This window comes from Tenrec ecaudatus, chromosome 6, assembly GCF_050624435.1.
Source record: "Tenrec ecaudatus isolate mTenEca1 chromosome 6, mTenEca1.hap1, whole genome shotgun sequence".
Lineage (NCBI taxonomy): Eukaryota > Metazoa > Chordata > Mammalia > Afrosoricida > Tenrecidae > Tenrec > Tenrec ecaudatus.
Window position 1 is genome coordinate 138,924,284 of NC_134535.1, and position 23,464 is coordinate 138,947,747.

Below are 23,464 nucleotides of genomic sequence, written 5' to 3' on the forward strand. Positions count from 1 at the left end.
GTTTTCTGAGGCTGTCAATCTTTATAGAAACGGTCTCAACTTTCTCCTGTGGAGATCTGGTGGGTTTGAACTGCCAACCTTGTTGGTGGCAGGCTAACTCTAATGTGACCCTGTTCAACGAACAGTGAATAAATACAGCATGGATGGAAGCCCCAGAATTCTGGGCTGCAGCTAAGAACCTGGGAGTTGGGGTGACTCCAGCAGCAGGGACGATGAGGACCAGCGATGGCAAAGCAGCCGAGAGAACCTTCCCACTAACGTTGTATGACTCCTTCTTCACAGCCATTTTGAGCTGGGATTGGGCAGTCCTCCAGAGAAGGGACATCAAAGAGAAACTCACCTGAATAAGCTGTCACCTGGTATGTTAAAGCAGTGTGGATTGGTGATAGGAATTCATAGGCCTTGAACCTGAGAGGGGTTAACAGGAGGCTGTGCCGCTACGAGAGAACACTTGAATCTTGCTGAGGTTCGAGACAAATGGACAGCAGGACAGGGAGGAACTGCAAGCAGCAGGGTCGGGGGAAGAGTCCACACCGTTACTGACACAGAGAGAAGGAGCCAGCTTTTGGTCTACTGTGAGACACCATCGGAGAGCCTGTAAAGGGGTACTCAGGAGGGTAAAGGGGCACCCATGAGGGAAAGAAAGAGCCCTCTAGTCTTTGCCCTGGAAAGTCAAGCCCTGTTGCTTACATCACAGTCCAGGCAGCTAAATATTCCCGCCATTTCCATATATACCTGTTGTCTTTCTGAATTCAAGCATCCGGAACTGAATCAGCACTGAATAATGACTTCTTTCAGGAAAAGATAGCTAGTCCATGGCTGCTCTCTTGATTCGGATACACAGGGACCTGTGGACAGAGTGCAGCACCCCGCTGGTTTCCAAGGCAGGGGTCTTTCCCCACGCAGAGGCTGTTGAGTGTGGACCCCAGTCTTTTGATTGGCACCTGGTTATTTGACCTTGGTGCTACCAGGTCAGTCAATCAGAGACAGTTCCCACCGAAAACTAGAGTATGACATTTAAAGTTAAAAAAGAAATAGGAAAATGACCAAGGTTTAACTAAAAATAGTAAAGCACGCAGAATTACAAGAGAAGGATCAATCAAAAGAAAAGCATGGAGGAGAGAGATTTTATCCTATGAGGTCAGACTACTGCCAAGAATCAATCACTTTCAGACCGTGGTGCTAAATGTGTTTGGAGGAAGCAAAAGTCACAGAAAACAATGGAAGGAGTGTATTGGAAAGTGGATTATTAAAGATACAATTAGGTTAAAAATGTATCACCTTACCACTTGATCTCTCTTTTGAGCCTTTTAAAATTAGAACAAATTTAAACTAAACTAAATACAACAAGGTTTTTTAATATTTCGACTGAGATAGAAATATATCAAGTAAGTAATTGGATGAATGGTTTCCTCATGGCACAGTGGGGGAGGTTGTAGGGAAATGGCGAGCTAATGACAATGGATACACGAGGTAAATGTTCTGAAATTGATTGTGGTGATGATTGTATTACTTTTAAAAAATATGATTGAATTATTGTATTATATGTGAATTATATGCTAGTGAAATGGTTAAAAAAGAAAATGGAGGAACAAAATGAGAGATTCAACAAGGAAACTGAAACTTAAAAAAGAAAGAAAATTGGAAAACAAGGCAAAGTAGTAATATAATAGGAGAGAGACCATAGTAGAGGTCAACAGACAAACTGTAGAATGAGTGAATTAAAAGACAAAATAACAAGCCTCAAGAACAAGAAACAAAAGAAAAGGTAATATTTGATTTAATTAGGAATCAGTCTAATATAGACATTCCAGAACTCTATAGTAATAGTAAAGACATAGATATTATTTTTCAAGCGATAACCATAGAGATGATCAGAACTGAACAGAGAAACAAATACGAGAAGCTACATGAGCAGAACTTTGAGCAGGAATCAGAGGAGGGATGACATTGATGTTGCTGGATCTTAGATGAAAGAAAACATCCTTACCAGTAGTTTACTTGTGTTTTATTGATGTGAGAATGGCGAGACTTAGTTTTGTGTACTCTGAACATGTCACCAGTAGAGACTGGTTCCTGAAAAAGCACAATGTGATAGTTAGGGGGGTTTTTTTTTGTTTGTACCTGGCTCCTGTAAGAAGATGTGGGTGGAGGATAGCCTGCCAGCCAGGTTGCAACTTGATGACCTCCTTAGGAGGTGCGATGAAATAAATGGCTGCCTGGAGACCGGCGCCTCTTTCTCTTTCCTTTCACCTTCCTGCTGGTGAGTCACTATGAGAACTCTCGGATCCATGGCCATTGGAACCACGAGACTTTGCACCCACCGGCCTGTGATCTTCTTGCATTCTGCATCATGGCATGTGACTGCATGAGTCCAATGAGGGACTTACGGACTCGTGTCGGCACAGTGAAAAAGCAGAAGGCCCTCACAGAGATTAACTGACACAGTGACTGCAACAATGACCTTGAAAAGAACAATTGTGAGGACAGTGGAAGACCAGGCAGTGTGTCCTTCTGTTGTACACAGGTCACTCTGAGTGGAATTTACACCACAGCCAACAACAACAACCAACAGCCACAACCGCCCAACTACCCAACCACAACCAGTCACCCCGCCCAAACCAACTGCAACCAAACACAATCCATGGATGTCAACCAAAAGAGACAAAGATTAACTCCCAGCCGTCTTCTAATAAAACTCTTCAAAACCAAAGCAAAAGAATTCGGAAAGCAGCAAGAGACAAAGATCAGTGTAACTTACTGAGAAGCATTCATAGAATCAGTGTACATACCCCCCAGCAATTTTAGACAATGGAACAAAATGTATAAATTATTAAACAAAAATGATCTCTAACTAAGAATCCTCTACCCAGAAAGATGTCACTTAAAAACAAGTGTGGAAAATCACGATATTTTCCGCAACCAAATGCTCTGGGAATTCGCCACTACCAGGCCAACGCTGCAAGTATGAAGAGAATGCACCAAGGGAACAGCAAGGCCATCACATAATTGCCTGGATTTATGCACTGCAAGAGGCAACATGAAACAAACTTCTAACTAAGATCACAATACTTTGTTCCATGTAGAATGGGAGAGAAATGGGGAGCAGAATGCCTAGACTTTCTTTGTTTGGCTGGCAAGCAGAAGATGGAAACCAAAATAAGAGAGTCAAGTGTTGTCTGTGGGTCACTGGAAGAAATAACTGCCTTCAGCACACAAGAAGGTGCCCTGGTGGCATAAGGGTAATCCATTTGTTGCTAACTACCAGGTCAGCAGTTTGAAACCAACAGCCACTCTGTAAGCGAAAGAAGGGGCTTCCTTCTCCCATAAAGAGTTAGGGTCTGTGAAATGCATAGTGACAGTTCTACCCTGTCCTTGTAGGGTCACTGTGAGCTGGAATAGACTCAATAGCAGTGAGTTTGGTTTTGGGTTTGGTATTATGCAGACCAATTCCAACATTGTGGCAACCGGTTTTGCAGACTCACCCCCCAACCCCCAGATTATACACAATCTGAGTACAGGGATAATATGGTAATCATGGAGGTTTGCCCCATCATACCTTATATGTTAGGAATTGAAGACAAACATTAGAATGAGATTATTAAAAAAAATTTTTTTTAGTAAAACCCTTCCGCGGACCCATGGTGGCAATTTATTATGCTCTGTTTTATGTCAGTGGTAGCCATTTTTTAAACCAAAAATTGGTGATCATTATTTAATGAGTGGGCAGAATATTTGAAATCCAAGCTCCCTTGAAAAACTTAAGGCAGATATACGATGACCACATCTTTACTTATTTTGAGGAATAGGCTTATGAACTATTATTTAAAGAATAATAACAGTGAGCAAGTGGAATAATACATTTAACTCATTTTTCCCTAGAAGACAGAAAATTTGCAAATTCAGTGTTTTTTTAGAGACATAAGCACATTTAGAGCAATCAGAAATGAAAGTAACTATAAAGGATGGAGGGTGGGGAGAGCATTTATGGTGAGGTTGGAGTTGCCATTGATTTTAGATGCCAATAAAAGGGGAGAGAGCGTGACACATGTTAAGAGCTCACATTTGTTATACCTTCTACAACCCCAGAGACAGGTTTTATTGTGCCCATTTCCCCATGGGAAACATTCGTTCAGAGATGTTACCTGATTTGAAAGCCCGTGCTGTTCTGCTCCATACTGTCTTCTGTTCAGTCACTGTAAAATCCCAGGCCAACCAACGTCAATCAGGATCTAATTGAATCCCTCTTATTCCTCAACTTAGTCATATTAACTATCTGTGAATGGAAATGTCACGAGAATTTCTTGAGCGTCCTTTCAAGATCTTTAATAACATCATTTTTCAGAACTGAATGAAGAGTTTTCTTCTCTGGGAAACTGCACTTCCTCAGGCTTAGTTAGTGACCTATAATATGTTGTTGCTGTGCTTGTTATGTGCTACTGAGTCAATTGTGACCCACAAGGACCTCACGGGACCCCGTAAAGCTGTCCATACAGCGTTGTCTGTCGTCTTTATAGAGCAAATGGCCTGGTAGTTCTTTTGTGGAACAATGGGGTGGGTTCAAACTACCGCCCTTTCAGTTAGCAACCAAACCCCTCACTCTTTTCATTACTAGGGCGAATTCTATTATTTGTTGCCGTGTCGTTAGATTAGTTTTATCTCTCTGTGCCTGTCTCTCCCACAAAACTCTCAACTCCTCCGATGCTTACTATTAAAGAGTGGCCCATAACACGGCAGCCTCAGGATCATTTAGGAGCACTAAGAAAAACAGACTCTCAAAGTCTTTCCCGGATCTGTTGTTGGTATTGTGGGTTGCCAATTTAATGGAGCACAGAGCAACCTATGTACAACAGGTGAAACGCAGTCCAGTTCTGGGTTACCCTGAAACACTGTTATCTTGGAACCCACTGTGTAGACTTCTGTGAGAATCGGTCTGTGTTGACCAGGGACCGGACCTTCTGGATCACATGTCCAGAGTACGCGAGACAAAGCCTTTTCATCCTTGCATCTAAAGAGCATTCTGCCTGTACTTCTTCTGAGGCAAACTTGTTTTTGTTCTGGAAGTCCATGGTTCTTTCAGTATCCTTCACCAACACCATGATTTATAGGCATCAATTCTTATTTATTGCTCGGTTTTTACATACACGAGCTAATGGAAAAGAATATGGCTTGAGTCAGGCACACCTTAGTCCTCAAAGTTAGCTCTTTAGCACTTTAAAGAACTCTTTTTTCAAAAGATTGCCCCAATGTAATAGATCATTTGATTTTTTGATTGATGCTCCGATGGACATTGATTATCGGTACAAATAAAATGAAAGCCTTGAGAACATGAATCTTTTCTCAGTTTATCATGATGTTGACTTGGGTCCATTGTTTTCTTCACATGGATTTGCAGTCTGCTGAAGGCTACACTCTGATCTTCATTAGGAAGTGTTCCAAGTCCTCTTCACTTTCAGCAAGCAAGCTTATCTCATTTATATATTGCAGGTTGTCAATCTACTTCCAGTCCTGACGCCATATTCTTTAAAACATCCAGAATCTCAGATTACTTGCTCAGGACACAGATGGAATAGACACAACCCAGACACATTTCCCTTCTGCTCTAAACCTCACAGCATTCCGTTGTTCTGTTCTAACAGTTGCCTTGTGGTCTCTGACAGCTTCTGCATGCCTTCAGTGAAGTGTTCTGCAGTGGTCATTGTTTGCAGTGTTCTCCATAATTTGTTAGGATGCTCACAGTCAAATGCTTCTGTGTAGTCAATAAAATACAGGTAAATAAGCTTCTGGTCTTCTCTGCTTCTTGCCAGGATCCCCCGACTCCCCCAATGGCGTCTCTAATTCAGCATCGTCTTTGGGACGCAGCTTGAGCTTTGGCAGCTTTCTGTCCACTCACTGCTGCAGCCATGGTTGAATTATCTTCAGTAAAGCTTTAACTGCATGTGATACTCGAAGGGGCACTGAATGATTTAATGTGGTTCTTCTGGCCAAAGTCTCTAACTCCCATAAACAACCTTTCCATGCATGGGTCTGGTAAGAAGGTGGGGATAATACTGATCAGATTCACTTGTGAGTCATTGAAAACAGGATTCCTGGGAGTGCCATCCTGCTGTGTATCACCTGAGAAGGAAGAGTAGGGATGTCCTTATCAGCAGGACGCAAGAGTGGACCAGAGATGACTGCATAGGGTCCTTCTGGATCCAGATGACAGTTATCGCAGCAGAGGGGCAGCTGTCACACCAGGAGCTAGAGCATGAGAGGGGAGGGCTGGGTTTCCGAGCTGAGATTAGGGCTGTTGTTCAGGAGGCAGACTTCTCCAGTGGGGCACCTCTGGGTTCTTAAAAGAGCTGGGTTGCTGATCCATAGAGCTTGAGCTGACTGCCTTTGGATTGAGGGTTACAGCAAAAGGGTACGCCAATTTGGCCGTATTAACAGACCTGTGACTTTGTCACACACATGTCCTGGTTAGCAACTACCCTGAGCACCTCTTATGGGCATTACAATTTGTTAACTTCTTTAATAAATCATTTAATCGTGGATTTGGTCTCTGAGTTGCTGTGTAGCCACTTCAATGGATATTGGAATCTAGAGAAGTAAAATAGAGAACGCTAAGACAATTCAATATTAAAGATATTGTTTGATAATGTAGGTACAAGGGGGCTTTAAAAAGTTAGTGGAAATTCATTTTCCTAATCTCTTTTCTTTTTCACAAACTTTTGAAAAGCCTGGTATTCAATTGGCTCACCTTTCTTTGGAATGGGAACAAATAGGCATCTTTTCAGGCTTTAGTCTGGTTACTATCTTCCAAACAGATAGCCATCTTCTAAACAGATGTGTGAGTGTGTCCAGGGTTGGAGCCATTTATTGAAACTTCTGAATGGGTGTGTCATTAGTTTCTTAGTGCTGTCAGTTCTTGATTATATTTTTGTTGTTCAGTATCTGGTCTATGATGTTGGTGTGATATTGCCAGGTCATCTTTGATTTATTACAACACTATATGTAGCAGAACACTATCTGGTCTTGCACCATCTCCATAATTGTCATGGATGAGCCCATTGTAACAGCCATTCTGGAAAGCCATCTTTTGTAGGGTTTCCCTCTTGTTTTGCCGAATCTTTCAATATTATGACTGAACCCTTTCCTTTTCAGTTCTTTCAACTTGAAAAATATTGGGTATGTTTTTCCTTCTTAGTTGTTTATTTCCAGGTGTTTGAATTTTTCATGATAACAACCTCTAGGTTTTGAAACCTTCTGTGTAACTCTTTTGATTCAGCATCTCTCTATTGGCTTTAGCTACCATTCTGTGCCCCAAAGCACATTTCCGGGTCCCCTTTGTTTTTAATTTTTAAAAATTTTTCTGACTTTGCCTTTTTAATGTATGGTATCCTTTTTTTTTTTTTTCAAAGCTATGTATTCAAATATTTTTACAAAGCAACTCTATCACCTTCAGAGTACTCTCCATTACACTTAACACATTTGTAAAATCTGCGATTCCATTCTTGGAAACATTTTTCAAACCCATCTATTTGGATGGCTGATAGCGCCTCCCTCGCTTTTGTCCTCACCTCTCTATGTCATCAAATTACTGTCCATTCATGTCCCTCTGCATTCACAGAAACAAAAAGAAGTTGCCCGGAGCAAAGTCAGGTGAGTAAGGTGTGTGGGGAAGAGAGGCATGCCCTTTTTGGCAAAACCTGGCACAATGAGATGGCTACATGAGCAAGTGTATTGTCATGGTGGCAAAAGCAGTGTCCCTTCTGCCACAGATCAGACTTCTGTCACACAACATTACGAGATCTTTCACAACCTCTAAACAGAAAGTGTGATTAACAGTTTGACGTAGTGGAATGAACTCCAAATGCACTATCCCCCATTATATCCAAAAAACAAAAACAAATGAGAATCGTCTTGATCTTTGATTTCACTTGATGAACTTTTTTTTGGGCAAGGTGACAATGCGTCTTCCATTGGCTTGACTGGTGTTTGGTTTCGGGGTATAAAGAATAGCACCATGTCTGTTTACCAGTAATGACCTTGGAGAAAAATGTTGGGGGCATTTCAGAGTTGTTCTTTCAGAGCACAGGCATGTTTCCACGGCTCTTTTCCCTGGTCAGTCAGAACCCATGGAACAAACTTTGCAGCGTCCCTTCTCATTCCTAAATCTTCCGTTACAATTTGCTCAACTGAGCTCAGATAACGTCCCCATCTCTTCAATGGTCTGTCATTAGTCTTTGAGCACAAGTGCACAGATTTTGTCATCATTTTCGTCTGTTTGGGAAGCTGACACACATCCAGGACGAGGTTTGTCATCAATCGACATTTCACTTCTTCATTTTGAGGCGTTGGTACAGGTCTTTCTAAGTCTAGGAAGTCTAGCGGTCTTTCACTTAGTGTAAGAACACGCGGTGGTGTTTTCAGTGCCAGAGGCTTAAAGGGAGTTGATTGAATAAGGTCAAGATCTGCTGGTCTTGAAAATGGAATGTCTTCATTATTTCCTGCCACAACAATCCTCTCTGGGACCTGCATTATCACACTAGCATTTGGAGAGCCGTCTTGAAATCCTTGTTCTAGGTCAGAATTCGGCGGTGCTACTTTTAACTTCTCTGGGACCCTCATTCGCTGACTGATACCTTGGGTGTATTCCATCTCATACTGGATGCGACTGATTTCCGCCATCTCAGCAGCAGTGGGGGAAGGAAATGCTGCCCCACTCACCAAATGGGTAACTACTACTGCCTGCTACTTGGCACTATCTGCTTCTGGGCTTCATAGTAAATCCTTTAACTTGCTTCAAAGGGCATGTGTTGGATTTAGAGCCACTTGGTTCCCAAAAAACACCCTCCAGTTTTGTTGTTTTTTTTTTTAGCATATATGGTGTGGTCTTAGTTCAAGGTTTTTATGTACATGAGGGTGCTTAAAAAAAATGGAAAAACTCCATCATCTCTGAATTCAAGCTTACGACTTTTCTGAAGCCCCCTCATGGAAACCATTCGTTTAAGTTCTTTTCCAAAAAGTCCTACGGGGAACAAAAGGGGCCCTGGGCCCGCTGGAGGGTCCCTGGCGAGGGCCGCCGCCCGCTGGCTCCCGGGGCGCTCGGGGGGGCGCTCTCGGAGGCCGTTGGCCGAGCGCACGGAGGCGCCGGGGCGAAGCACCGGCCAGAGCGGCCCTCAGCGGGCCGAGAGAGACTCAATGTATGGTATCCTTGATATGATCCCACAACTCATCTGGTCTAATGTGTCCTATCTATTTTTGAGATGGCCTTTTAAATCCACGCTCTATTTTGGCTTTCATGGATTTCTTTTTTCAGCTTCAACTTGAACTTGCATATGAGCCATTGATGATCTCTTTTCATGGCTGTTCCTTGACGTTGTTTTGTCTAATGAAATTGAACTTTTTCCATCTTGTCTTTACACAGATAAAGTTGATTGATTCTTGTGTATTCTAACCAACCATTTCCATGTGTGTAGTTTATTCTGTTTAAAAAAGGCATTTCAATGAATAGGTAATTGGTCTTGAAATGTTTTATCAAACAATATTCAGCATTTTTTCTATGACCAAAGTCATATTTTTAAACTGATTTTTCTTTGTTCTCAACTTTCACATCTAATCCCCTCAGACCTACTTAGAATTGTACTTTAATGAAATCTCTAGATGTTTTACCTATACTTTACAGGTTGCTAAATGCCATGTTATTACATGGTGAGCACTCATTTGAGCAAATAGAATATATATACATATATACATATATATACATACATACATACATGCAGTAGACCCACTGTTACTGTGTTTCTTCCTTTGGATAGTTGTGGGCAGTGCTATTCTAAAACGTTGGTCACCTGGAGCTCAGTGCACATTAAGTCCTTACTTTCCTTCCCCCCCCTCTGAGCCTGAGGACCACTGATATACATTCTACGCTGTACATTTGCCTACTTTATTGCTTATTTAGGTGGGATTGTGCAACACCTGTCATTTTCTCTCTGGGTTATTTCACTTTGCAGAATGCTTTCTAAGTTCATCTATTGTAGTATGTGTATGTTAACTTCATTTATGTGTATGGAGTAAGTAATATTCCATCGTATGTGTGTACCTTCTTTGGGTGAGACACATAGTTGTCAGTTAATAATTACAAGGCTGGCTGTCTGAAATTATCAAGAAACTCTGCAGAAGAAAACCCTGCCAGTCTATTTCTGTAAAATTTCAGCCATGGAAAACTCTATGGAACAAACTTCCCCTCTGACATCCACGGGGTCCCCATGAGCCAGCGTAGATGACAGCAGATTTCATAGGTATGCACAGACATTTTGCTTATCCATTCATTTGTTGACAGGCATTTTGGTTGTTTCGAGTTTTTACTATTATGACTAATGCTACAATGAACATTGGTATATAAGTATCAGTGTCCTGCTTTTAATTTTTTGAACATATGCCTAGGAGTGGAATTGCTGTCTTATGTGGTCATTGCATTTTTTAAAATACTTTTATTGGGGACTCTTACATCCCTTATCACGATCCATACATTCATCCAGTGTGCCAAGCACATTTGCACATATGCCGCCACCATCATTCTCAAGGCATTCTATTCCCAATTGAACCCCTGATATCAGCTCCCCATTTCTTCCCCTACCTCCCCTCCGCACCCACCCTCACAAACCCTTGATAAGTTATAGATTATTATTTCCATATCTTACCTTGTCCCCCATCATTCCTCACCCACTTTTCCATTATTTGTCCCCCTTGGAGGGGGTTCTTGTTGATCATTGTGATTGATTCCCCCTTTCTTCCCCCACTATCCCCTAATCCTCCTGGTATCGCCACTCTCATTGTTGGCCCTGAGGGTTTATCTATCCTGGATTCCCTGTGTTTGGGGCTTTTATCTATAGCAGTTGGCATGCTCTGGTCTAATCCAATTTGTAAGGTAGAATTGAGGTCATGATAGTGGGGTGAAGGAAACACCAAAGAACTAGAGAAAAGTTGTGTGTTTCATTGGTGCCACACTGCACCCTGACTGACTCATCTCTTCCCTATGACCCCTCATTTTTAACTTTTTGAGAAGCCACAAATCCAATTTCTTTTTCTTGTGTTTAGGAGGGTTGGACACTGGCTCCCTGGGGTGGTTAGAGGCATGCTTCAGAAGTGTTGATTGGCAGAGGTCTAATCCCTCCACTGCTGGGGGGTCTGAGCTGTATGGTCTGTGGGACAAAGGAGAGTCCTTCTTCTTATGCAGGGCTGAGTAACTATAGCCACATGTCAACTCTTCTGCGCCAATATGTCCTGGGCAGGAGCAACCAACTCTCAACACAAAGCTGTTTTGATGCCAAGAAGTGGGAATAGAGAAGTAAATCTAAAACTTCATTTTTAGAGCTCCTTCAGAGATGACGAATATTTCCTCTCCTTAATTATTTATGGTGTTACCTTGGTGGTATTTATAGAGTGTGATCAGCTTCCCTCCTTGATGCTCATTCTGGAGACTGTGTAAATTTAGTTTCCCCGAGTGTGTCTCATATGTCTTTTCCATGGAGCCAAGACTGACATGCATTCTATCTCCCTTTACTGACGCTGTGATTTATCTTCATTGTTACTAAAGTGCTGGGGTCAGAAGAGCTCCAGCTTATGGTCTTTGGCTGGTTTAGATTCACGGCTATCTGCCTGATTGTTTTAAATGCCTTTCATAAGAGACATATCTGAAAGTTGCATGCAGATTTCTTTTATTATTTTCTATTGCCAGTCTATGCAAACTTTGAAATGTCATAGAGTGGGTAAGTGTACCATTGTCCTGCTGCATGCACTTAACTATGGTTAAGCACAACACTAATAAGCCTTTTAGGTAGGTCTGCAGTGGGAGCTGACCTGCTACTCCCAGGGACAGAGGAGATGCGTTTTTTTTCTGTCAGCATGTACAGTTCACAGTCTTGGAGATCCTGGAAGTAGTTTGACTCTGTCCTACAGTGTCACGATGAGTCAGAATTGATTCAACAGTGGCTGCTTTGTTTTTTGGATTAGTTTTAAACAGGATGAAACAGACTATAGGAGAAGCAGGATGTGTGTGTGTGTGTGTGTGTGTGTGTGTGTGTGTGAGAGAGAGAGAGAGAGAGAGAGAGAGAGAGAGAGAGAGAGAGAGAGAGAGAGAGAGAGAGAGAGAGACAGATATCAAGGTATCAAGGTTTGGTTTTAATATGACTGATAGATATTTGAGTGGAGGTATCAGTTGGCAGCTGCATTTACAAATCTGAAATTGTAGGGAAAGTCTTCAGTTTTAATATCTGAAAACTAGATATGATATATGATTAGCAAGATCTTAAGTGTAGACAGCCTGTGGAAGAAGCCTATGGCTTGCAATCCGGATCTCTCTACCATTGAGGGAAGAAAGAGGAGGAGCCAGCCAAACTTGGGAGTGCTTAAGTGGGAATAGAAGTCAAATAACAAAAGTGTTTCAAAGAGAACACATGATCGCCTGTCCCAAGCACTGCTGACAGGGCAAGCATGCATTGTGAAGTCATTAGTAGGGTACTTTTGGTGCGTCTAGTTCTGGTAGACTGTTGGGGGCCCAGGTGGTGCTTTGGGCTGACTACCAACCACAGTGTCAGGGCTTCAAACGCATCAACTGCTTCATGGAGGCAAGTTGAGGCTTTCTGCACCCTTGAAGATTTACAGCCTTGGAAACCCAACATGGAGTTGGAATCAACTCAGTGACATTGGATTTAGTGTTGGTTTTCTGGGTATAAAAGCCTGGTTAATGAACTGTGAAAAGAATTGTATGAGCCCCAATAAATTGTTAAAATTAAAAAAAAAAAAAAAAAGCCTGGTTGTAGTTCATGAGCAACTTAAAAGCAGGGGATATACGTTTCAAAACACCCCATTTATAATTGTCTCTATATTATATGCCCACTTTCATGCTGGTTCATATTACATTTTATGTTGTTTATTATAATATAGGAAACTCTTTTGAGTATCATTGATATAAAAGGGAATGGAAATATGGGACAATAATTGGAGGAACAGAGGTTAAGGGTTTTTCGGTTTTTAATTTTAACAAAGGAGACAAAACAGAGTATGTGCCTACCGAGGAGAATGATCCAGGAGGCAGGCATCAGTTGGTGATGCAGGAAACGGGGAAGGCATTTTGGCAGTGACGTCTTTGTTCAAGTAAAAGGGGATGGAATAAGGACTTGGCCTTGGACAAGAGATTAATCAGTTGATCTGTTGGAATGAGAGGAAAAGCAAAAGATGCCCTTTTGATGTTCATATTGTCCTTTTGCTGTTAATCTGTGTGTCATTTAAGATGCCGTGAAGAGTAGTGGTGCTACAACACAGCTTAAGCACCGGGATGGCTTTGACAAGTTCGTTTATTTTCTCATGGTTTCAGGGCTAGAAGTCAGAACTCAAAATGCCAGATCTAGGGGAAGGCTTTCTTCCTCTGTTGACTCTAAGACAAAGTCCTTGTCTGCCCTCAGCATCTGTGGGCTTGGCATTCCTTGGAGATTTCCATCTGTATGGACATCCCTCTTTCCCTGAATCTAGGCTCTCAGGGCAGGGATCCCGGTGAAAAAGACACACTCTGCTGGCTTTTCTTTCACTGTGGTGGGGAGGGTCCTCTCTCTCTCTTCTTATCTCCCCGGAGGATTCTCCTGACACTGGACGAGGGGCCTTATCTTGACTAGGGCTGTTGCCTCCCACTGAATCCTGCCTCGGTGACATAACAAACATAACATAATCCTCATCACCATGACCTAGTCCAGCTTCAGCTATACATAGAAGATCACGAAGTGGGGGAGTAATAAAATCACAATACAGGAAATCATGATCCAGCCAAGCTCACCCATCTTTTGAGGATACACAACTTAATCCATGCCATTACTTATCAACATCTAGGCACTGCTATGAAGTGCATGGTATGAATCTAGTCAATTCTGACTCACACTGACCTTATAGGACAGAGCAGAATTGCCACTTTTGGTTTCCAAGGCTGTAAATCTTTACAGGAACCAAAAACTTATCTTTTTTCCATTGGAGCGGCTGGTGAGTTCAAACTTCAGACCTCGAGGGCTACGCACTCTGTGGTCTTGTTTTATTTGTAGGCTCCCGTAAAGTGCCTGGTACACAGCAGGCATGCAATACATGTTGGAATGAATAAATGAAGACACTGCTTCTATGTCTTATTTCCTCACCTGGAATTGGATCATTTCCATCAATTCTTAACAACCAGATTGACTCAATCATGCTTTTCTTGTCTGGTCCTGCAGATAGCTTGACAGACTGGTGGAGTTGATTGATAGAAATAGCTGCATTTTTACCAAAATCGGTGATGGTGCTTAAGATTAAAATCAGTGACCCTTACTCTGTCATTTTGTAGTGGTCCTAGTTATAGTTTTAACTTGAATTTATTAGTTACTTCATTTCAAACCTTCTGAAAGCTATATATTTTTCTCATGATACATTTGCCATTTATATCACAGGAAAATGTTACTTGTACAATGTGTTTGCTGGACAGAGTGGATTCCAAGGACACTCATATATGTGTAAGAGAGAGCTTTATATCAAGAAGTAATTCTGCATAAATAAAATATCCCAGTATAGTCCTGATAAAGTCCTTATGTCCAATACTAGTCTGTAAGTCTGATCTTAGTCCATAAATTCCTCTTCAGACTCACACAGCTGCAAGCCATGATGCAAAATGCAGGAAGATCACAGGCTGGTAGGTGACAAGTCTTGTGGATCAAATGGTGGTAGAAGCATCACAGGGCTCTGGAAGGTCTCTGAGTGGCTTGCCAGCAGGAGGGTAAAGGCAGAGGGAAGAGAAAAAGAGAGAGCGAGAGCGAGCGAGAGCAAGAGCGAGAGCGAGAGCGAGAGAGAGAGAGAGAGAGAGAGAGAGAGAGAGAGAGAGAGAGAGAGAGAGCGCCCAGGATCCTTCATATGAGAAGACCATGCCCAACAGGAGGCATCATCAGGCTGTGACCTGATTGACAGACTGGACTCCACCCCTACATTTTCATATCTTCAAGTTGATATGAAAATAATGTAACTAAAAAATACAAATACTAAATTACTGAATATATGTTAAGCTTTTTAATAATGATGATTATATTATCTCTGATCTTTGTACCTTAATGCTTTGTACCTCATTTAACTAGAGACCATGTTTTCTTCATCATTAAATAAAAAATACTTAGCCTTGACCATGGTACAAAATTCCCCCCAAAGAACAAAACACCCACTGCCATTGAGTCATTTCTCTCTCTCAATCTCTCACACACACATGCACACCTGCTCCTCCTGTAGTCTTTTTCATCCCTATTAAAAATAATCAAAAAACTAAACCAACTGCCATTGAGTAATTCTGATTCATAGTGACCCTGCGGGACAGAGAGGCAGGCAGTGTCCCTTAGAATTTCCGAGGCTGTAAACCTCAATGGAAACAGATGGCCTCATGCTGCTCCTGAAGTGTGAGTTTGAAGTGGTGACCTCTCAGTTAGCTGGTGGCTTTGAACCACTGACCTTTTTGTGAGCAGTCCACCACTTCTCGGATTATTATGGCACCGAGCACGTGCTAATTAAATATCTGTTGACAGTGAATTAGTTTCTATGACAGTTGCTGTTGTATAGGCTAGATCCCCTTCCCTATTTGATGTCCCTATTGCTCCGTTTTAGTGATTTTACTCCTAACTGCTCACACCTGAGAGTCCCAAAACAAGAGCAATTGACTAGGGGAGCTCCTTGCCCAGCTGTCTCAAGAACAGGAAGTGCCTGAGGTTTTATGCCCGTCCTTAGCACTGAGCAGCCAATGAGGCCTGGTCCAGGCTCATGGGAGCCAGCCAATCACGCAGGACACACTTTCCAGATCATCGAGGCCCTTGTGGGTCAGTCTGTGCTCCAGATTTCACCTGAAATTGCAGCCTCGCTTGGATTCTCACGTTTCTGGATGCTGCTTTGCCTATTCCCTCGGAGGTATCTCCTGGGCACGCCTCTTTCCTGATCACCCACACACCCTACTTGTCTTGTGGCCTATCTCTTGGGAATTCCACCTAAAATACCGAATGTATACAGAATAGTTGATGCCAGGCACAGCAGGGACTCGGAATGACTGCATCTCCCCGAGTGTCAAGAGTGGCATGTGCTGCTCTTTCAGATGGGCTTTCCTGAGAGTGTCGGCTTTCTACCGCTGCCGACTAAATCTGTGGTGACTGGACCCAATTTTATATCTAACTTAGTTGCTGCATGAGAAGCAGCTTCATCATTTTAGTAGTTAATTGTTATTGAATTCATTGCAGATATCTTGACTGATTTGTGGAATTGATTGATGGAAGAGGTTATATTTCTGTCAGCCATTTTTGTTGGAAATGTGTTAGTCAGTAAATCTGGTATTGAATTATAGGTCTTTCAAGCTAAAGTCAAAATGTGTTTTCCTCGATTTTCTAGGCTTTTAGATTGTACTTATATCTTGACTGTACAGATAGTTTGCGATTGGCTCACCCCTACCCAGAAATTCTGTTGAAGGAAGTCCCGAGGAACGACTTCCAGACGAATTACCGTGATACACTTCTATGGAGCGGGTCTGCTCTGGGACATATCGAGCTGCTGCTTCAGAATTGACTTAAGAGCAGCTGCTTTGGTTTTCCCTTCTCTCTCCTTTTAATATAGATGGTAAAGAGTCACCTGTACAATCATGTGTTATATTGCGATGGGGTAGGCTAGGGTGTCTAAAGAAACAAAACCAATGACATAGATTGTTTATGGATTTGAAATCAGAAAAAAAAAAACCCTTGATATCAAGAAACAATTTCACATCAAGAATGCATCCCAGCTGAGGCAGGCGGATGAAACAGAACAAGTACCTTTAGCGGAAGCAGGGGGATCACAGGTGGGCGCAGAGTCCTGTGGATCCAGGGTTGGTGGGAAATGGCAGGGTGTTGAAACATGCAGGGTCTGCAGTCCACATGGGGCTGACGCTAGAGGCAGACACAATCTTGGCAAGCAGGGAAGGCGGCGGGCTTGAGAAAGAAGTTCTTGCTGTTCGCTTATAAAAAGCCACGCCCCCAAGGAGGCGTCACTAGGCGACTACATGATTGACAGGTTTGACTCCACCCCTGCCTCCACAAAAGTACCAAGTTAGTATAAGATCTAACCATTACACATGGACTACAGTTTTCCTTTGTAGTCTTTATGAACATAAATATCCATTTACATATACTAAATAAAATATTTTATACTGATTTGGGAAAATCACCAGTAAGAAAATAATAAATCCTTTTATCTGTAAAATGGGATTGGGAATAGGTGTTTTAGAATTGAAAAACACTGTAGAACTATCTGGTGGCAAACACCTTTATTTTATAAATGAGAACATTTGAGACCCAAGCAGGTTAAGTAATTTGCTCACCAGCATCCCACGTTCTTAGTGGCAGAGTTGGACTAAAATCCAACTCCCAGGACACTGCTCTCCACTGCTGTACAAAATACACATTTCTTATTCACACAATTGATATGAGGATTAGGGACCACATCTGTGAAAAATAGACTTAGCCTTTGGAAAGAAGGATGCTGGATAGCTTTATGAAAGCTTTATGGAAACTAATCTCATTTTAGCCTTTTCTGTACAATTGTTAGTTTTGTTCAGTTTTATGTTACTTGCCTTAGGATCCTTCTTGGCTGAGGACTAGATAATATACAGTGCTTGATTTAAAATCCATATTAAGGGTCCAGATTGTGCTGGAATATGAATGATGTTCAGCTGGGTTTGAGCCAGGAGCACTTGCAGAGTGCCCACCAGAATGAGGATTGTTGATGTCCAGGCAAGAATTTTCTATCCCTGGTTTGCAGATTGGGAACAAGACAGGTTTTTTCCAAAGAAAAGAAGGGGGCATAAATTATATTTCTGCCCTGCTCAGTAATACTTTCAAAGTTTGTTATAATATGTCTTTAACAAACCATGAATTTTCTCTCCTGCTGAGCCACCGTATCCTGACTATTTTCAGCATCGTTAGGGACCCATTATATTAATCCACCATACCTTCAAATCTCTAACAGGCGCACATAAGTGATCACTTTGAATATTTATTTTGAAGCAAGGTATAGAATTGTTCTCTTTGTCGTCTTGCAAAGGGAGGAAATTGTAACTTGCTCACCTTGGTTACTTCAATTGTTGTAGTTTGATTCTTTCAATTACAAAGTGCCTTGATATAATGGACAAAGGATATTGTTTAGTTTTTGTAGTCCTTGAAGTAATTTGTGTAGGTTCATATTTGCACGATAGATACAACTTGAGACCAAAAGGCTAAAGTGCTGCGTCTGCATATGTTTTAGGTGCGGTTGTATGCAAGACCCGACGCCATCAGAAGAGGATCCGGGCACTACGCCCTCCATATAACAAAGAGACTAATTGAGTTTTATGAAGACTACTTTAAAGTGCCCTATTCTTTGCCAAAACTCGGTAAGAATTTTCTTGTTTATTTTTTCAGAAGGGCTCCTTGAAGGTGGAGTTTATTGGTTAAGATGCTTAGGACGCATGAACAGTCTAAGGGTTATATTTTTAGAGGCTATGATTTCACAAGAGGTAAAATAAAGTTTGGTGCTTCTGGATTCTTGCCACAAAGTATGTGTATAATTATTTAAGAACTGATGTAGGTTTAGCATTTTAAAAGATAGCCAAAATAATTCTACTTTGTTAAAAACATGCGTAAAAGGTTCTTGGCAGTGTCACACTTCATGTTCTTAACTACTGTGTACAGTAGGCACTGCTACACGATTATTTTTTATATTAAGGAAATTGAGACCATGAAGTTTCCTATTCCTGCAGACAGCCATTAAATGAAGGAGCTGGGATGTCAAACACATTCTCTGTGATTCCCCAAAGTCTTCACTGTGACACTATGAGGAGGTGCCCATTGATTAGTGCTTGTTTCCTAACTCTCACATGCCGGGCTACAGTGTGTAAGCTGCCCCTAGGTTTTTTTCATTCAGCCACATGTTGGATGCCGAGTTATAGTAAGTTAAATAAAGAGAAGAGAGAAAGAAATTGCACTGGTCATGGGATTGTGTTCTCGAGTGTTCTTATGTTTCTTCCATGCACGAAAGTAGTATACTCAACACTGTTGGTTGAATGAATAAATTAATTACTTTTATTACTTTAACTTCAATGAGGCTGCTTTGGCAACGTCATTCTATGACTTTCCAGAAAGGTAGAATGCATACCCATTTTGAATGCTGAAGGTATTTTTTCTTCTGAGAAAATCTGTTTTGAAATCTCACATCACAACACTCCTTTGTTCCCCCCTCCCCACCGCTACACGTTTTTCCTTCCCAAGGGGATTTTTGATCAGGATCCACATCAAAAGTATTGCTCATTGGCAAGAACAAAGTGCTTTCATGATCACAGTGCTAGCGTTTCAACCACAGGTTCTTGTCCCCAGAGAATAGGCCTGTTTCATTAAAGTACCTGCCTGCTGTGTAGCTTTACTGGTCATACAATGAGCTGTTTAGAAAATAGACAGAATAGTTGACACTCTTACCACTAGGTGTAGCATGTGATGGAAAAGAATGAGATTGTACACATTTGAATTCATTTTAAAACACAGAACTTCAAATCCATAGGCAACGTGATTTTTTGTTTTCTGTTTTGTTTGCGTTTTTGTTTTATCCTCTCTCTCAAGTCCTCAGTTAGCCCCGGTTACACTGACATCTCCCTGGTGGGAACCCAAGGCAGGGAGGTGTACCTGACCTTATTTGCGCGGGAGGTGACACCATGCTCTGTACTCGGTCAAACAAACTGGAGCTTCCCAGCTTGACCCTAATGTCCCATTCACGAGTGCTTGTTGCAAGTTCAGCAGAGAATAAAATGTGGATCATTCTTTGTCTCTTTCAGGCCGGTAATTAGCAGAGGAACTCAATTTAAAACTTCAGGGGTCCCATGTAACTGTCAGCTTGCAGCAGGGAGCATTTCTGCTCCTCTGCTTCACTCCCAGCCGAACCATGTACGCTTTCTCTGTAGAAATGGACGCTGTTCACTGTGATGGTGACTCGCTAACATACTTTAGGGTGTATGGCATGGAATGATTTGACTTTACCCCGGCACAGTCAGTGTTATCTTGGGAAGATATCACAGCCCATGTGCTTTGTAAAATTTCTCTCAGTTTCTATGCATTCTATAGATATTTTCATATGTCTGTTAATGACATTATAAGTACATTTTCTATATAAAATCCTACATAAAGTTTGGTAAAAGCAGAAGTAGTTTGACAAAGTCTTAGCTTTTGTTATACATTGTGAATTGTGTTTTCAAAAAAGGAATATTTTGGAATCAACTCGGTTTTTATGAATGACCCAGGCAGACTCGTTTTGGGTATTCGCTGTGGCTGTCTTACTATAGAGTCTATTTCACCCATCCTCTCTTCCCTTACCTATCTTCCCTTCCTGCCCTCTCTTCGACCTTCCCTCCTCCTCTCATTTCCTCTGCAGGTGTTCGTTGGGTCACTCACCTGTTGTAGACACTTAACTTTCTGATAGCCATAGAGTTGTGGATAAAAAATGCAAAACTTCATTCTATACTAATATTTAAAACCTATTAATTTGAGGCAAGTTAAATCATTAAGTAAAATATATAGCCTATCAGCTACAGATTAAAAGACAAAACAAAAACAACTCAATGCCATAAGATTGATGCAGACTCACAGCGACCTTGTAGGATAGGGTAGAATGCCCCTGTGGGTTTCCTAGACTGGAGCTCCTTACAGGAATGGAAAACCTCATCTTTTTCCCATGGAGTGGCTGGTGATTTTGAACTGCTGACCTTGGGGTTAGCAAAGGCAGAAAGGATGAATAGAAAGTGTGTGTGTGTGGCACTGTAGATGAAGCTCATATTTTTACTTGTTTTACTTTTTTCTTTTTGTAAATTGATTTTGTTGTGAATTGGGTGACGGTTTACAGAGCAGATCATCAGTTTTTTTCAACAATTAAACACATTTTGTTTCATCTCATGTACCATCACATATGTACTTCCTTTCTGTTACCCGTTCCCATCCATGCTTCTTTTCGAATGCTCTGAAATTTGTCCTTGGGGAAATGCTGCCCTTTGGGTCTTAATTGGTTGATTATACTCAGGTGTGCCTACCACACTAGCGCTGTTATCCCTCTTTGAGACCTGTCTGATGTGTGACTGAAACGTGAACTACAAGGGTGAGTCCAGTTACAGACCTGAGGAGTGACTAAGGATCATAGACTTCAGGGTGCCACCAGTCTCTCTCCAGCCTGTGAGCCCGGTCTCTTTTGTGATTCTGGAATCTGTACTGTATTCTCCTCTGCTCTACCCGAGCCTTCTGTGTAAGCCTTTCCATAGCAGGTGGAAGTGGTAGCCAGGCGCCACCTAGTGCTTTGTGTTTCATGGATGTGAAGGCTGATGTGTGCATGCCCCATACAACTATTAGACTAATTGTTTCCATGAGAGTTTCTATTTTTATCAGTCTTCTCTCCTCCCAGTGGGGGAGCAAAGGAGACCAGTAATTGTACCCTAGATGGCCACATGAGTTTTTCAGGCCTCAATCTCTACTCACCAAAGTAGGCCTTAGAACATCGCCTTCATGAATTACCTATGTCACCCTAACCATTGCTAATAAGTGTTTGGTTATGTCTAATAAGGTGTTGAGGTTTTTAAATGGGAAATCACAGAAGACACCATTGGGAAAATGGTTTTTGAGCAAAGGACTTAGGGTAGTAGAAAAATTAGCCCAATACATGGAAGAAATGATGGACACAAAGAGATGAACAGAAAATTTCAAAGGACAGCTTGAGAAGACAAAATAAATTATTATGATTAAATGTGCAAAGACTTAGAGTTAGAACACCAAAAAGAAAGAACATAGTTGGCATATCTTTAACTGAAATAACTCATTATTAAAAAAGTCAAGCCTTCAGTTTCAATCTTGAAAGATTCTATCTGCAAAATATTGAATGATGGAGAAAGCATTGAAAGAAGGAATACACAGTCATTGAACCACACTAATCAACATTTGTCCATTTCAAGATGTAGCATGTGACTAAGAACTAATGACACTGAAGGAATAGATCCAAGCTGTCCTGAAAGTATTAGCCAAAAACAAGGTTTCAGGAATCGATAGAATATCAATTGAAATGTTTCAACAAAGTGATGAACCACTGGTAGCACTCCTCTAGAAATTTGGAAGATGGCTGCTTTGTCAACTGACTGGAAGAAATCCATATTTATAATCATTCCAAATAAATGTGACTCAACAGAATAAGAAAATTATCCTTGATATCAGATGCAAGCAATATTTTGCTGAAGTAGTAAACAACAGTTGCAGTAGTTCATTGATTTGGAGCTGCCAGAGGTTCAGGCCAGATTCAATAGAGGATATTGAACAAAAGATATCATTGCTGAAATCAGATGGATTTGGCTTAACACAGAGAAGACCAGCTGTTGTGCAGCGTGTTTCATTCACTATGTGAAGGGATTCCACTGTATGAATCACTGCAAACTATGGATTACCTTGAGAAGAACAGGAACTACCTATTATGCTCATGTGAAACCTGTACATGGATCCAGAGGACATTGTGTGCACAGAGCAAGGGACTACTACTTGGTTTAAAATTCAGTAAAAGCGTGTGTCAGAATTGAATCCTCTTGTCCTACTTACTCAATTTGTTTGCACAGCAAATCATCAGAGAAACGGGATTATGTGAAGAACTCAGCATCAGGATTGGGAGGCAGGCTTATTAACAACCTTCAATATGCAGATGACACACCTTGCTGGCTGAAAGACAGGAGGACTTAAAGCTCTAGTTGTTAAAAATCAAGGATTTCAGCCTCAGTATGGATTACAACTCAATGTAAAGAAAACCAAGATTCTCAAAACTGGACTAATAGGTAACATCAGGAAAAACAGAAAGATTGTAGTTGGCAAGCATTTCGTCTTGCTGGGATTCATCATCAACACTCATGGAAACAGCACTCAAGAAATGAAGCAACACATTGAATTATGTAAATCTGTTGCATAAAATTTCTTTCAAGTATTGGAAAGTAAGAAGGTCACTTTGAGGACTGAGGTACAGCGGACAGAAACCATGGTATTTCAGTGACTTTTTGTGCGTGTGAAAGTTGGATATTGGATAAGGAAGCAGAAGAAGATTCTCTGCATTTGAGCTACGGTGTTGGCAAAGAAGAATGAAAGTCCCACGGACTGCCAAAAGAGCAAACTGGTCTATCTTGGTGAAGGACGGCCAGACGCTCTTTAGAGGAAAGATGGTAAGACCTTGTCTCACATACTTGGAACTTATTATCAGCAGAGACCGGTCCCTGGAGAAGTCCATCATGCTTGGTAAAGTGGAGCAGCAATGTAAAGAAGGAAGGCCCTCAATGAGAGAGAGGGATTGGCAGTGACTGCAACAGTGAGCTCAAAGTGAAGGACAGGCGTGACGCTGGGATGGAGACGAGTGCTTTGTTCCGATGTGCATAGGGTTA

The 23,464-nt window shown here is 41.6% G+C and overlaps 1 protein-coding gene across 9 annotated transcripts in view; it reads left to right on the forward strand.

The window, feature by feature from the left end:
* The window catches only part of LOC142450412 (thyrotropin-releasing hormone-degrading ectoenzyme-like), a 496,691-nt gene that overhangs the window by 77,845 nt on the left and 395,382 nt on the right, over positions 1–23,464 (forward strand). For all 9 annotated transcript variants that reach the window (XM_075552297.1, XM_075552298.1, XM_075552300.1 and 6 more), the window contains exon 2: positions 18,298–18,424. In XM_075552297.1, coding sequence (XP_075408412.1) covers positions 18,298–18,361 — 64 coding nt within the window. In that variant the 3' untranslated portion in view covers positions 18,362–18,424. The remainder of the gene's footprint in view (positions 1–18,297; positions 18,425–23,464) is intronic.